This window comes from Spinacia oleracea, chromosome 1 (assembly GCF_020520425.1).
Source record: "Spinacia oleracea cultivar Varoflay chromosome 1, BTI_SOV_V1, whole genome shotgun sequence".
Lineage (NCBI taxonomy): Eukaryota > Viridiplantae > Streptophyta > Magnoliopsida > Caryophyllales > Amaranthaceae > Spinacia > Spinacia oleracea.
The window spans coordinates 120,269,011-120,286,577 of record NC_079487.1 but is presented as its reverse complement, the minus strand read 5'-3'; the positions used below and the strand labels follow the sequence as shown (position 1 = coordinate 120,286,577).

Below are 17,567 nucleotides of genomic sequence, written 5' to 3'. Positions count from 1 at the left end.
TTACGCGATCATCTTGATCAGTTCCAAGCAAAAAGAAAAAAGGCTTCGATTTGGACATCATTCAAGTCGCGACAGGATAGCTAGAACATGCTAAATGCACATTATGTAGGCCGCGCTTTAGTTGCTTCAGCAGCAGTGTCAATCTCACAAGTCACAAGTGATTAAGGTTGCTGTGGTTTTTAACCAAAAAAATCCAGATACCTCCTTTTCATATTACCTCTCCCCTTCCACAATTGCATGATTTGCATTTTGGAAGTTTAGCCCCTTGCATGTGAAATCTACATGCTAAAGATTGAGAATTTGGACTCTTATCACTGCTAAAAAATCAAAAGATGAATACGGCTAGATAATTCAGTACTCCTACATGCATCAATACTGGTGAGCAAGACTTGAGCTGTTTCATCCTCTTTATATCAGCCACTAAACGCAAACGAGACGTAACTGTGATAAAAGGTTTACATGAATACAGGTCAGATGGGACTATGGGAGAGATAATCAAGGACTTCTTTATTAGTTAATGAATATTGACTTCCTTTTTAAGTATTGACTTTGACCAAATGTATAGTTGGTCATGCAGGAAAGTCCTAGGAACACTATACTCCGACAAATGGTTACCACATGTTCAAAGACTTCAGACTTCGATGAAATTGTGTTAAATCACACACACATTTCAAAAATATGATATGATGCAAAAACTTAAAATACACCCACTGCCTAGCATAAATGGCAACATTGGCAAGGCATAAACCTCCTTCCAGGGAGTTCCAAATTACATAACCTTATCCGCAACTAATCGAGAATGCAAAGAGAATCACATCTAAAACACCTGCAAACAAAACAATTCCAACATTGCAGTAGATTTATCACAAAACTTATAATGATAAACTTAACAATACTAAGAGTATTTGAGAAGACAACAGGAGAGAATACTAAGAGTTGAGTAGCCAAGAGGAACAATCTACCATTTACTAGCCATAAACATCTTTCATAGCACATTTATTCTCCCACAGTTTCTACGATTAATGTATTCTTACTTCATCAAGAGGAATGATAAAAGCCAGTTGAATCAGAAAAGGGCAAAGAATTACAGCTAAGTCTAGAAACTAAATAAGCTAGCCATTCCAAACAAGCAAAGAAGTAAAAAGATAAAGTATACCAGTCACATTCCCTGCCACGTCAAGTGTACCCCACGGTTGAAAATGCCTGTTGAACAAAAAATTAAACAAGAAGCTAGCATCAGTTTGCGAGGCAAATGGGATTATTATCTCAACTATGCTTAAATATGTGACAGTAGCATGTAAACTCATCACTCGGATCCATCAGAGCCAGGAATTTACACCAGCATTAATTAGCACGCTGCCATTGAATTTTATCAACAGAGGCTTGCTAATTTTCGATCAATTTTGGTTTGTCATTTTATTTTGGGTTCAGGTCAAGACTTTAGTATACTCCGGAGAAAAACAAAATCAATTTTGGATTATTCAGTAAGAGGAAGACAATCCTGATAACAGTGGTAAGTTTTGACCTAGTCCAGTGTTACAAAGTGCAGAGTACGCTTCAGTACGTAGTACGAGTACGCAGTTCGCTACCTAACTATGTTAAATTAGTCCAAAGTGTTCCACAATACTAATACGCCAACACGCCATACATAATACGGGTGTACTCGGTATGTATTACGAGGGGTAAATGACCGTATTAGCTAACACTGCCCAAGTCTAACATGAAGAGGAGATGGCTGGATGTTTAGAAATTGACAATACTTACAAGTGATTCTTCTGGAGACAGAAAACTGCCAAAAGCTGCTCTTCCCAGAGGAGTGGTACTGTATAACTTAGTATCATTATTCCACAAGGAATTTTTTATGACATAACCACCTAAGAGAATCTTGTGCTGATTTGAAAGCATCTTCAAATGGCTTTGTAGAATTAAGGAGTCTACACCTCACATATCGGTGAACATCATTAGCTGTTTGAACAATGAACAATTCCACTGGCCACGAGGCCCAAGACTTCCACAGGATAGCATCATTCCTCTTTTATCTTCTGAAAGACAAGATTGCAGAGGAGGACAGCTGTCGTTCATAAGGGATTTTATTCTCTTAACTTCTTCAGGTCTACAAAGAAGTACAAAGTACGTCAACGACAACAGTCTAACAGGCACATCCAGTTCATAACTGATACAATTGTATAAGTGGGACCTTAAAAGCAAAGTAAAGTAGATGTTGGCTACTTCAAGTGGAATGTTAAGTGAAATAGTCAACACGATAAGATAAAATTAGAAAATAATAGAAGAATCCTCCGACCCTCCCCCAACCCACGAGAAGAAAGAAAAAAGAAAAACTACACAGCTCCTGAATCATGAGCAAATTAGACCACTAGGCATTCGACCATATATGAGAATGCTAAGTAAGAAGTTGTAAAAACATACACTTTCTCCTTTTGCATCTTTGCCGGATCGACCAGCTCTACCAGCCATTTGTTTATACCTTGTCCCATCAAGGAAATCACGACCAATTTTTGGTTCACGAAATATGACTCCCCTAGCAGGTAAATTAACACCAGCAGCTAGATATGGTAGTTTGGACACGTAATAAGCCTTTACGAAAACAGATTTCAACAATGTCTCTTTCCTCAACCTGTACACAGCATAATATGCAACTCTTCGGAAAGCTAACATGTCAATTTCTCAGGCTACATATCAAGAAAGAAGCTGGCAACAAACAAAGAGGAGTTATCCATCCATAGATAAGCAATAGAAAAAAAGCATACCAAAATGAGACCCATATGTACTAAAGTACTTATCATGAGGCCAGCATGACAATAGGCAACACCAGAAGGGAGAGTTTGCTCCAATACGGGATCTAAACCCACAGGACACCTTCTTAAGGCATCGATGGCTGAGAAAACATCAATAAATTCAGTCGACTCTTCTTGGATTTTGGCAGAGAACTTCTTGAGATACAATGAGGTATTGAGATATGCTTGGTTGTAGATTCACATCCTTTCCGACTTCAGCAGAAAATGAGTACAGAATGACCATCTTGAACAACTTGTGAAAATTCAAGTCCGTCATATATAAAACAGAATGCATAAATCATAGAGGCCTCACTAGGCATTGAATTAGATACTACCTCATTGCATAATTCCACAACATGATCTGGATCTTTGCCTCCAAGATTCGCTGACTTAGAAATTTCCTAACAGTTTCCATCTTTTTGTCATAGATACTGCTGCCCACTTTTATAAATTCCTCCAAGAGTACTGGTCCTGTGACAGTAGCATGTAAACTTATCACTCGAATCCATCAGAGCCAGGAATTTGCACCAGCATTAATTAGCACGCTGCCATTGAATTATCAACGCAACAAAATGGACTAGTAGATTAAAGGACAGGTTTTCGTATATCAAACAGAGAGAACACAAACGTACACTAATCAAGATTCAAAAAACATTAAGCACGAGCATCTGCTTCACAGAGAGAAATATATGGACTTGATGTAGGACATGATACTATTCAGTTCATTAAATTACATGCCATTGTTTCCTACTATATATATTCCTCGCATTAGCTTCGGAAACAAAAAGGCCAAAACATTAAAAACCTTACAAGTTATAACAAATTAAGCATTTACAAGAACCCTTAAAAATTAGAAGGTAAAACTTGAAGTTGGACACTCTTATAAACCTACGCACTGTACGCAGGAGGAAAAAGGTAGGTTTTTTGAGTAAGAAATCAACATATATAGATAGATTTTTTGCATATATCATTTGGAGGTAGGAGCCTAATGGACACTGCATTTGATCTCTTATTTACCAGTTACAGGAAGACTCAAGGCTCAAACAAGCACCATCAAATTGTCCCTAGAAAAAGGATGCGCGTAGCTTACCAACTTTCTCCTGTTCCTTTGCCCGTGCTGAGTTGTTCACGAGCACTTCTCCAACTGTGATCATTTACCAAGCATATATATCCATCGAAACTTTAGAAACGCCATTCATGGATTCAATGTCCTTGATGGTAGACAACGTTGCACAATAAGTCAACTCCAAATGAGAAGTATAACACCATATTATAAAAAATTCAACTTCTTTCAATGGCTCCATTAATAAATAGAAGAGATTTCATTCATGTTCATCCAGAAAAGCAAATAGAAAGAAAAGGACACTAGTGTCATTCTAAAAACAAAGACTGAACACGAACTAACTATCAACTATCAGATCAAAAATACTCTAGTCGCTAGGAGTTCCAATCTTCCTCCTCTGCAGATGTAGAACACATTTGCCCTTTTTCTGAAGGTCTTTAATTAATCCATTAATTGTACCCATCTCCTCTAAGAAGTGCTCGGGGGTGAACAGCACAGCCAGCGCTTTGTGTCCCTCCAACTCATTCCCAACCCCCAATTTCTTAACACCCAATGGGTTCCACCCATAACCCAGATCATAGAGCAACCATAATACGCATAAAGTACTCCAACCACGAATTAAATTAAGCTGATCCTCATCCAGATACACATTAATGTGGCTCCACACGCTTGTTTGCAGGGTGTTGGCAACTAAAAAGAGTAACACGTCAAATCGGGCACACTCGGTAACCAAAACACACATATTAAAAAATGCAGATTTGGTTTTTTCTGGAACAGATTGTCTATGCAAGTCAATAATGGAGTTAGCCAAAATCCAAAAACCCATCTCATTCGGAATATCATCGGGGTAGCTACTATCAAAAAATAACTCTTTAGACTTCGGAAAGATGAGATGGGTATGTTTTTCAAAATCCTTTACTCGTTTCCACTTTCCTTGGGCAAGAACAGCCACCAAATACAACCTTGGCTTCCACATGAGCATTCCAATCTCATACTCCCCATTAAACCTAAAATTTAATAAAACGAATTCACCCTTACCACGCTTCTTTAAAATAGCATCTTCTTTTCCTTTCTTTTTTCCTTTCCCCTTTCTCATTCACCTCATACGAACTCGCCTCACCAACCTTATACTTCTGCTTAAATCGTTCTAACAAACACCTATTCAACTCTTGTGACACCTTAGCCCGAACCCCGCATATGAATACCATAAAGTCCATATAAAACTGTTCACTAGTGCTACTTACATCAAGGGAATATACGTCCTCTTCGGCAATGTCTTCAAGGTCAAAATAACCCTTTGTCCCCTTGAGAGTAGGTTTGTAGTTCTCTAATTCTTCAACTTCAACTTCGCTACTAGAGCCATCATCAATGTTATCACGACGAAGACGTCTCGAACGAATAGGACTGTAATCTGCAATAAATTACTAACGGTTAGCAACAATTATAGAAAGTTGGCTCATAATTTAACAACAATAATTAAATAGAGGAGAGATTAGGAAGAAGAGAGTTGCCTTGTTTTGGGGGAGCCATTAAAGAGACGGAGGATATGCTGACGGCTAGAGTGTTTGGTGGACTCTCGAATTCGGATTGGAGAGCTTTTTTTTTTTTTTTGAGGGACGGAAATGGAGAGCCTAGAGGGGATATTGCCCTAACGGACGCAGGGTTCGCGTACCATACTTTCTAAGTTTCTAGTCGAGTCTTTCTAAGATGCTCATCAAAGTTGAAAGGCTTCAATTTGTTATAGCTACCCACCTTGAGTAGATGGGCCTAGTCAAGTCTTTCTAAGTTAGCTCTAAGTTTCTAAGACGTAATACTAAACAAAATTACCGAATTAACTTTCTAAGTTGTTAGTCAAGTCTCCCAACTTCTTTTTTTACGAAATTCTAAAATTCGGATCGGATCTGGATATACGAATCTTAAAAATCGTGATCCGTATCTGATCCGATTTTTTCTCAAAATTCGGATCGGGTAAACAATCGGACCGGATATCAAAAAATTCGGATATTTCAACCGCATAGCAGATCGCGGGATCAGAAATACGGATATCCATTTATTCATATTTTTTGCTCACCCCTACCGAATGGAGAGCCGATCAGGAAGATCTCGGCGTGGGTGGGAATCCCTAACCTGTCGGTGGAATACTACAACAAGCAATTTCTATATAAGATTGGGTCGGAGATTGGGAAAGTGATTCGCATTGACAAGAACATTGAGTCTATGGATCGTGGGCATATGTCCGTTTCAGCATTTGAAGTGGATTTGTCAAAGCCTTTACTCTCAAAGTTTAGGTTAAATGGCAGAATTTGGAAAATTCAGTATGAAGGGTTAAAGGCAAATATGTTTCAAATGTGGCAAACTAGGGCATAAAGAAGGCGAGTGTGAGCTTTATCATATGGCGAATCAAGAGGGGCAACTGGTGGTGTGAACTGAAGGGACTGGAGGTGAAGGTGTGTCTAGAAACATGGGTGATCCTTCTCCAACAGTTCGACCAGAGGAAAAGGATAAGTATGGGTCATGGATGCTAGTACACGGGCTAGTTAGACCCTTTGTCCCTGAACAAAAAGGTAGTCAGACGAAGGCTAAAGAAGGCGTTAAAGGGAAACAAAAAAGAGTTTGTAAAGGAAGGTGTGACAATGAAGAACGGGAATCTAGAGATGGAGCGCCAAAAAGGATCGAGATTTAGTATCCTTGGTATACAAGACGAGAAGATGGAAGATGAAGAGCTAGCTAGGAACAACACAATACCTCAAATGGAGGTAGACCATATGGGTCTAAGTGTGGCTTGGGACAGTGGTTAACCTACAGAAAGATGATAGGAAGGGAGCGTCAGTGACTGCTTCACATAATACTTCTACTGGAGAAGGGGACTCGATGGTAGGAAAGCAATTAACTGTAGATTTGGAGGATGCCATAATTGTGGAGGGTAATGGTGGGGTCAAAGAGCAGTGTCAAGTTAATCAATTTAGGAAATAATCTCTCTAGAGACGAAAAGATTAATTTATTAAATATTAAGGAGGGATTTATTTCTTTTAGGACTCCCTTGACAATTGACATCTCATATGAGGAAGTTGCATCCTATTGGGAATAGGTTTAAAAAAGGAACGATCTTAAGAAATGTTCCACCCCTTTCACCAGAACCGTGAACCCTATTGGAAAAGAGAATTTTATTCTGCCTATTTTTTCTTTGCAGCAGGTGTTGCTTCCACATACAGGTTGCAGAGAGAGCCGACGACCCAAAGCCAGACCCATGATCACTCTTCAAGTGCCGATTACCCAGTAACGACCCAGGAAATTCGAGTCTCGTCGGAATACGACACTTTCATTGGAGAAGTGATGGAGGGGCTTTCACTGATCAAGGTACACCCACTAGCCAACACAGTCCGTCTCCGAGTGAGTTCATACCTGCCACCGAGGAACAACCCGCCTGAGTTGATGGCAACGTTTCATATATTGTTCGAGACAATGGAGCCGATGAGAGCGTTGAGGGAGGCGTTTCTGTCAATCATGCTTGACATTTTTTGTAAACGTGCTTGATACCTAATGTTTTCGGTGTTTAATATGATTAAAGTTATGATCTGGAATGTCCCGGTAGTATAATGGTAAGTATTCTCGCCTGTCACGCGGGTGATCCGGGTTCGATCCCTGGCAACGGCGCCAAATTTTGATAGGCTAAAGTCGTAGCACCTAATCAAAGATATACCTAATTACACTTACCAGATAGTAAGGGAAGTCGTGATCGTATCCACAAGGAAACAAAGTTCTTCCTATTATTAAAACTAGGATCTAGACTATTGGGAAACAGAAAAAAAATTGAGTAATTAAACTACGACAATATAAAATAGGGGTAAGTCAATTAATAAAAGGCCTAGGGTAAAGGTTCACCAATGAAAAATAATCTAGGATGATAAACGATCACTAACAATCAATAAAGCAATTAATCAGACTAGCATGCTCTCTCGAATCGATATTAATCATAGACTTGGAATTAACAGGCTCTCGCAATTTATCTATCCCAATTCTACCTATTGAAACAAGCCTAAACATCACATTGCATCTCTCGAATTTTAACGTGATATTTCTATACTAAAACAATTAAACCTGCGAAAATCTAATCGCATAGTAAATGAAATTAATCAATAGGAAATCAACCAACAATGCCAACAATAAAAAGTAATTAATCATCCCTTCATATTAGTTCATGGATTCGCAAAACCCTAGATTAAAACTACTCACTCATAATTGAAATAATCAAAACAATAACATAAGTATAAATATGATTCTAAGCAATTAATAAAAAAAAAAAAAGCAATTGAAATTAAATATTAAAGTTGAAAAACGAAATAATACCTAAACGAAGAACGAGAGAAGAACTGAAAAATTGGAACTTTAAATTGAAATGGAAACTAAGTGTTTGATAATTTGAGAGAATAAAACTAAGTTAAGGAATAGACTAAGTACTCAAAAATCAAGATAATAAGATTACAAAAACTAATGGCTTATATAGTCTTGCCCAAAACATGCTGAAAATCGGAAATAAAAATAAAGAAAAGCGCCGGAAGAAGTCGTCGCCCGATCGGGCGCTGGGCTGCCCGACAGGCATGCTACTCGTAACCTGCCCGACGGGCATGCATCCTCCCGTCGAGCGGATTTTCATTCTTTAGTATTTCCTGCGTTGTGGGCACCCGATGGGCACCGGGAGACGGGCGACCCGATCGGGCGCGTGCTGAAAGGTTGCTTTTCTCCTTTTGCTCGCCCGGTTGGTCTCCCTTCGCCCACCGGTCGTAGGGTGACCAGTTCGACGCATCATTCTTCCCTAGTAACACTGAGTCTAACTCTTGGGGCTCAAACATAAGCATCATAGGCTCTCAAGAGTTGACAATGATCGTCCCAAACCTATGCGGGACCATGTAGTTGCCCGTAACATCACGAAACGAGCCTAAAAAGGCCAATTTCTCTTCAAACGACCTGAAATCTCAAGGCACACTCCATAACACATATTATTACTCTACGCGGGATTCATCGTTTATCTTTTCTATTGAACTTGGGGTGAGTTAATTCTCTATGTCACATTAATGATCTTTGCTTAGGGACAAACAAAGGTTTAGCTTGGGGGAGTTCGATATGTTCATATTTTATAGCGTTTTTACCCCCGTCCCTTAGTACTTTTCGATCTCAAATGAGTTCTTCGGAGCCATTTTTAGTACTAATGTGATCCTTGTAGTGTGTTTGTAGTTTCAGGTTTATCATTGTAGGAATTAGCATATTTTAATGCATTACCTACTCATTTGAACCACTGCAAGAGGTGGTGTACTTTAGAGAGCACGAACATTGAGTTGGAAGAGTTTTGAAGCAAAGCGAATAACGAAAGAAGTAGAAAAATGACTATTGTCAATTATTTTAATCATAACTCAAGTTCTACAAATCCAAATGAAGATATTCTAATTGGGTTGGATTCTAGACTTCAAGAGCTTTCCAAGAACTGGTCACTCACCGAATTTCGACGAATAACGAAGGAGATATAGCGTTTTGTAGATATGGGATTGTGTAGTTTGTACGGGCGCCCGGTCGGGAGAATGGCTGGCCGATCGGGCGGATGCCTGCCCGTCGTGCGGGTTACGAGTTGACCGCCCGATCAGTCGGCCCATTGCCCGATCAGGCGACGACAACCTATGGGCGCGTTTTACTTAGTTTAATTCTGGTTTTGTTTTTTTTGTAGGCAAGACTATAAATATGAAGCCCTTAGTTCATTGTAGGACGTCTTATTATCTAATTTTCAGCACTTAGTTTATTTTTGCACCCAGTTTATCATCTCAAACTTATTCTAAACAGTTAGTTTATTTGAATTAAAGTTTCAATATTTAGTTTTTTCCCTCGTTCTTCGTTTAGGTATTAATTCGTTCCTGAACTTTATTATTCAATTTCAATTCATTCCTTTATTTTATTAATTGCTTTAAATCATGTTTTCATGAAATATTATTGTTGTGTTTGCTTCAATCATGAGCTAGTGATTAGTTTTAATCTAGGGTTTTGAGAATCCATGAACTAATATGAAGGGATGAACTGTTGTTGTTAATTATTGGTATTGTTGGTTGATAACCTATTGATTGATTTCATTTGGGATGCGATTAGATTTGCGCAGGTTTTATTGTATTAGTCTAGCTAGCAATATCAAGTTAAAGTTCGAGAGATGCAATTTGATGTTTAGGCTTGTTTCAATAGGTAGAATTGAGATTGATAAATTGCGAGAGCCTGTTAATTCCAAGTCTATGATTAGTATCGATTCGAGAGAGCATTCTAGTCTGATTAATTTCTTTAATGATTATTAGTGATCGTTTATCATCCTGGATTATTGTTCATTGGTGAACCTATACCTTAGGCCTTTTATTAATTGACTTACCCCTATTTTATATTGTCGTAGTTTAATTACTCAAACCAATTTTCTGTTTTCAAATAGTCTAGACCTTAGTTTTAATAGTAGAAAGAACGCTAGTTTCCATGTGGATACGATCCCTACTTCCCTTACTATATTTTAGTTGGTGAAAATTAGGTCTATCTTTGATAGAAGTGCGATTTAGCCTGTCACCCGGGAGTCTGCAATAAAATAGTTGCAATTCGAGAGCTAGTTCTTATGAATCAACCAATTGTGCTAGCGCTTGTGGAAACACATGTTAGTGGAGACCAAGATCAAAAATTTTGTGATTAGATTTGGTTCTCAGGAAGTACCCGGGTAGAGGCTCAGGGTTTTAGTGGAGGGATATGGATTTTTGGAGGGAGAAACTTGTTACGGTTACCCCTTTTGAGAGTCACTCACAACATTTAACCGTGGAGATTAAAAAGGTAGGGGATACTCCGTGGTTGTTTTCGGAAATATACATGAGTCCAGATTATACGTTGAGCAAGGAATTATGGAGCGCTCTTGAAGATATTGAAGCAAGGTATTCAGAGCCGTGGTTATTGGTAGGAGACTTTAACGAGATAATAATGTAATACCTCATATTTTTCTGAATTTATAAATATATTCTATTGTATTTATAAAGTATTTTTATGAATTTTAGAATTTAAATTGCATTTAATTATGATTTAAATGTATTTTTATTTAATTAAAATAATTATTATTTTTATTAAATCTGAAACGAATTTATTATTTGAATCGGGAAATTTATTGGGTCGTGTTTATAAATGGTTTGAATTTATGCTAAGCCCAACTCGTCCCACTAGTTGAGCCCAACTGAGTTTCTAAGCTCCAATTTCTAATTCAAACCCAATTGCCTAAATTGCAAAGCACAATATTTAATTCCTAAGCCTAAGGCCACTAGGGATTGGGGAACCTATAAATATACCTTCTTCATTAATTGATCCCCCTCCCCATCATAATTTTCTCTCCTCCTTTGCTTGTACTCGGCCTTCTCCCCTCTCTGCTTGCTCGTCCCCTTGCCCGCACGCACACAACGGAGCACATTGCTCGATGTTGCTTCGTGCTCATGCTCTCACAACACTCGCCTCACCCCTCTCTTGTGCACGTTACGTTGTTGCTGCCTCTCGCGCACAGCCTCGCACGCCCATAATCCCTCTCTCACTCTCTCGCCTCGCTCTCTCGCTCCCTGGCAGGCTAAATCGTACTCCTATCAAAGATAAATCTAACGTTCACCAACTAAAATATAGTGAGGGAAGTAGAGATCGTATTCACAGGGAAACATCGTTCTTTCTACTATTAAAAACAAGGTCTAGACTATTGGTAACAATAAAAAGGGTTGATTTTGGATATTATAACTACGACGATAATTAAACAGGATAATAACAATATTAAACGAATCTAGGGCAACGGTTCACCACAAATGCAGACTAGGGATTGCCAACAAACAATAATAAGCAATTAATAATTATAACTAGGAAAACATGCATCTCTTCGAATCTTATGGATTCCTTAGGAAATTACAACTAGTAGGCTCTCGCAATGTACTAGAAACAATTCCTATCTAACAGCCACCGATCATGAACATCAGATTTATACCTCTCGGCGCATAATCTAAGATTCATCAAACTCAATAAAAATAGTCCGACCGAACAGAATTGACGAATAATTAAAACAAGTTATAGAAATTATAATTAAAAACCAAATATTTAAGTCTAATAAAATCCCCAATCATACATTTGTAGATCCCCTAAACCCTAGAAATTAAACTACTCAATCATATTAATAATAAACAAAGCAAATAATATTATTGGAAACATGATTGAAAACAAATAATGGAATAAAGAACTAACTGAAATTGAATGATAAAGACACTCATTATGCAACATTTACAAGGCCAATAGTTATAAAAAAAAAACAAAGCTAAAGGTAATTAATAAACATGTTATACCTATATAGGAATGGGCTTACATGACCTAAAAGTCGTTTTATTCGGACAGTTCCCCCCGCTGCACTTATACACTTGGTATGCCCTATAAAATTAACGAAACACTTGGTATGCCCCAACTGGGAGATCCCTTACTTGATTCTTTCTGGTTACTTCCTCATAACAAAGGCTAGTTCCACTTAATTCTTATTAACCCTGCTTTGCTTGACGAAAATGTTATTTCAAGCAATTGTTTATACGTAAATGTACTAAATTCCTTAGCGTTGTATTTGATGATTCTTAGGAAGAGGGGAAAGGGGGTAATTGATCAACGAAGGTCCGGCCTGCTTCCCACCTGAAAGGACCGGGGTCGTCCCCAAAGATCACATCAGAGATTAAACCTTTCTTTGTACGTGACTCATATGTGAGGGTCAACACTCAAAATTACAAGACTCGCATGGTTGATTACGAGATTAAGTATTTGCTGGCGATTTTTTTAGTACAAAGGTAGCTTTGACCCACTTTTAGTGTTGTAACGGATTTCCCTCTAATTTTTTTAATACTTCCTCCATTTTTTAAGGAAAATTTGACAAAGGCAGTCCAACTATGACCATTCATCTTTAAAGGTCTCAAGTACGGGTTATTACTGGCAGGTTTCAACTAAGGGGGGTGTTGACTTCGCGTGGTCCTTTTTGATGGTGACCGGTTTTGTAAGTTAAAACTTTTCGAATTGTTTAATTATTTTAATTCGAATTTTTCGTATTACGGAAAATGATTTGCAGGAAAAATAATCATTAATCAAAAATAAAATTCAGAAACTCAGTTCTTTGTTCATCTTCTCTATTCTCTCTCTCGTGTTCATCCAATCATCCCCCCGAAAATCCAGACGTTTTGGTTCATCCCAATTTTAGAAAACTCAGTAACTACACAAACACCAAAACACAGCGAAGAGTTATCATGCTTCCCAATCAATTTCCCATATCCCTCAACCCATTTTTCTCTCTCCTCTTTGATCAATAGCTACTCCACCATCGTTGGAGGTGCGCCGATGTCGTCGACCCTTCTGTTCTCGACCTTCCGCCGGTTCTCCTCCCCAACGTCGTTGATTAAAGTTCGCATTCACCTTTCTCTCTCTTCACTTCGATTTTACTCAACCTAGCTAGGTACTGGTGGTGGAGCCCTTATTCACGGTGGTCTATCATTGTCCTCTCCAACGATTGTCGTTGTCTTTCAAAATAAGTATTGTCAGCGTTGTTCATGTTGCTGTTGTTGAAGGACTTGAAATTTTGGTTGCTTATAGAGCGGGGATAGATCGATTAGATAATTATTATTTGCAAGAAAGTGGATTCATTTGGAATTTATGAACACCAAGTCGCCAACACCATATTCACCATTGTTGAAGATTTTATCAAGAAAATCCAAAAATAAATCAAGAAATCATATTGATTTTTGTAAAAATTATTATCAATTGTGGTGCCTCTATCTCCACCTTTCCTCTGATTGTGGGTGTTGGTGGCGGTGTTGCGTTACTGCAACTGCCCCTCTCTTCTTGTCGGTGATGTCCATATATAGCAAGGGAAGAAGATGAAGCGGAATAAAATAGAGAAGGGAAGAAGATGAAGATCGCCGAGAGGATGATGAAGAAGAAGTGGGTTTTAATTTAAAGGGAAGGGTGAATATTTTAATTGGGCGGGTTTTAATAAAATGGGTGAGCTTTTAATTAAATGGGTGGCCTTTTTATTAAATGGGTGGATCTATTTTAAAGTGGCACGTGACTTTAGTAATTAACCAGTCACTTCATCATCTTCCACTTACAAAACCGGTCATTTCTGAAAAAGGACCACACGAAGTCAACACCCCTTAGTTGGGGCCTGCCAGTAATAACCCGTACTTAATTGTGACCTTTTAAAAATGAATGGTCATAGTTGGACCGCCTTTGTCATTTTTTTCTTTTTTTTACTTCCAATCACTTTGACTTTGTCACTATTCATATACTCCCTCCGTCCCAAAATTATAGTCATATTTTTCAAATCGGGCGTCCCATTATTTTAGTGTTGTTTCCTTATTAGAACACAAAAATCTCTCATATTACCCCCATTTGGGACCACAAAACAAAAAGAAAACGTACTTTATTCTTTTTAACATGTACTATTTTCTCTTTCCTATGTAGTTTTTTCATTTTTACATGTACTATATTCTACTTTTTCATCATCAATGTACTCAATTTCAATTTCTCACACACTATATTCCACTTTTCTTAAAATCCGTGTTTTTAGTCAAATAAGACTATAATTTTGGGATGGGGGCGTACTAAGTTTGGCTTGAATATTTACCAATATTTAGTAATCAAATGTTATTATGTAAAATATTGTTGGATTAGTCACAATGTATATTTTAATAATATCAACTTTTTTTTTTTATATAATTTTTACAAATAGAGATTTAGAGATATTAAATAGTCAAATAATTAATGCATTGGCAAGTGGATCGGTCCAAGTGATACAAGTAAAAAAAAAAGGAGTACTTTGTACTCCGTAACAAATTCTTATTTAAAGGTGGTGTACAATAAATATTTGTTGTACAACGAACTAAAAGTTAACTCAAAATGCTTAAAAGTTATCCTATTATATGTAAAATGTATCTATTTTTTAGTGATAAACTAGTTAGTGGCTCAGGTGACTCCCCACAGTGTTAAATTTAGTTCGTTTTTTAGTGATTTCAAATTCACTTATACTAAGTTTCTTTGTATAGGTAGTTTGAGAATAGTATGAATTATATTACATATGCAGTTTAAGAACATAACTAGTTTACTAACAACTGGTAAACTATTTTTTTTAGTACTTTTCTTTTTTTGCACTACTTATGACTTACAAGAATATTTTTAAGTTATAATTGTATATTGAGTAACAATGTCAAAATACATTTTGGAGGAAAAAACACATTTGATTAGCTAAATGAAAGCGCAACATGTTTTTAGCCTATTCTTTTCTTTGTTAATTTCATGTTTTTTTATATTTGATCTTAATACATTTCTAGAAAAGATATATGATTTGATTAGTAAATGAAAAAAAAAAAAAAAAAATTATTATAAATTATTACCCAATTACATAAATTTGGCATTTATGGTTTAATTCCATTCTTCGATTGTTCAAGATGTTACAGTATTATGGTTTACATTAAACACACATTAAAATAAACAAATAAAAAGTGCTACCGTAAACTTTCTGTGCAACACTAGATCTCAATGACTCAAATCAATCCAGTGACTCACTGAGTAGTACCCTTCTCGTTTTTAACCCAACTCCCATTTTCTCTCTCGTCACGTAACCTCACGTCCCAATCCCGAAGCACGTGCAAATCACAGTCCTCATTCTTACGTAAGGACCACCCAATACTGACAGTAAGGACCACCCAATACTGACAGTGCAACATTTTTTTTTTTTGGTGTGTTTTTGAGGGGAACGACCTCGGTCGTTAACTGTTATTATTGATCAAACAGAAATCAGTTGCTATTACATTCTCAAGCATCCCTGGACATCCTCCAATCCCCACACCCGAGTAGAGAACTCAAGCGGGGTGAGGTGTGCCATTGTGTGGGCTGCCATATTAGCATCTTTAATTCTCTATATACATGAGAAAATTTGACAAAATGAAAACTATTAGCAATAGCTTGTATCTCTCGAGCTATCATCCCGAGATACGACCCGTCCCTACGCTTGCCATTAATCAGGTTGATCACTTGCAAATTATCGCACTCAACTTCCACGTTCACCCCTGACACCAGTGCAACAATTAATCAGGTTGACAGTGCAACAATTATCCCGTGTGACGACATCCACGACACCAGCTAAATATACCCAAGGTCAATTCCGTCAACGGAGTGACAACGAATAGTAGTTTGATACTTTGGTGGCTTACAGTATTATGGTGGGGTGATGCATGGTTTTGGATCCTCTAGAGTTCTAAAACAACTCTACAAGGTAGAGTTTGAGCATATCAACCATTGAATGAAAAATCAATGGTTCATATATTATCTTTCCAAATTTTTCCCTATTTTTTCTCATCAACATGATCCATTGATTTTAAAATGTATGGTTTAGATACAACTCTACATTGTAGAGTTTTATTAAAACTCTAGAGAATCCGGACTCGTGATGCATAGAGGATAAAAAGTAAAAGAATGATAGTACAAAAATAAAATAATAATAATAAAAAAAATTATAAAAAAGGAAAACAATGTTGGTGTAGTTGGGTTGGCGCTGATGAGTGATGAGGTATAGGCCAGGTAAGGTTGTTGCAATCTGTCCTTCGTTGTTCTTGTTTGCCAATTGCTTCATTTATAATACTTCTTCCGTTTCGAAAATATCGCACCATTTGTTTTTTTACACTATTTACGCTCGACTTTGGTCATTTTTTGTGATTCGTACGTAAGGAAATTTTAGTCATGTGGGGTCATGTTAGATTCGTATCGATATATATTTTCTAAATATTAATTTTTTATAATTTTTACTTGTACACGATTAGAGATATTAAGAGTCAAAGTAGTGGTTAGAAAAATAAAAGTCAAACATGGTGCGATATTTCTGGAACGGAGGAAGTATAAATTTACTTTATACTACCTCCGTTTCAGAAAGTTCTTTACAGTTACTATTTGCACGGACTTCAATGCAATATTTAATTATTAATATATCCAATTTCATATGTGGAAAAAATAAAAAGTTAATATTCTGAAAACACATACCAAGACCCATCTAATTAACAAGATCTTACATGTAAAATTTTGATGTATATAATAGTGATAATTTACAGTCAAAGTTTTTATATTTTGGACACATATTCCTAAGCGTAAAAAACTTTCAGAAACGGAGTAAAAAACTTTCAGAAACGGAGTAAAAAACTTTCAAAAACGGAGAAAGTAGTTTATATACTGCTACATCTACGTACGTAGCCTGAACAATAAGAAACTGACCCAGTTATCCTATTATAGTCCGAATATTATTGATTTAAGAATTCACTATAAAATACGGAGTAACAGTTTACGTGCTTAATATTTAAGCCGTCAACTCGACTTACTTATATTTAGCCTTTCGGACTATTATAACTCGTATTTTTGATATTTTATGCGCATATCCAATTGATATTAAACCAACCCATCATTTCTCAAATGGTAATAATTTAGGTATTCTTGATAATAACACGAGTCAATATATAAAGCCTTTTTAATGCTTAATTAGTGTGTGTTTCGTGCGATGTCTCGATTACAATGTTGGATAATATACAAATTTTTTACGCATTGTTTACATGTATTGCGCATGCGAGTTTGACCTTTTTTTAATAACTATTCAGATATCGTTTATTTTATTTGGATGT

At 37.0% G+C, this 17,567-nt stretch overlaps 1 protein-coding gene across 1 annotated transcript; it reads right to left on the bottom strand.

Moving 5' to 3' along the window:
* Positions 1-4,020: 4,020 nt before the first annotated feature.
* Positions 4,021-5,573, bottom strand: LOC110795865 (uncharacterized). The gene is made up of 2 exons (XM_022000893.2): positions 5,370-5,573; positions 4,021-5,269 (listed from the first exon to the last, which is right to left on the bottom strand). Exons 1-2 carry the CDS (start codon positions 5,386-5,388, stop codon positions 4,893-4,895), a joined length of 396 nt encoding a protein of 131 aa, XP_021856585.2. The 5' UTR covers positions 5,389-5,573; the 3' UTR covers positions 4,021-4,892.
* Between the last annotated feature and the right edge of the window lie 11,994 nt (positions 5,574-17,567).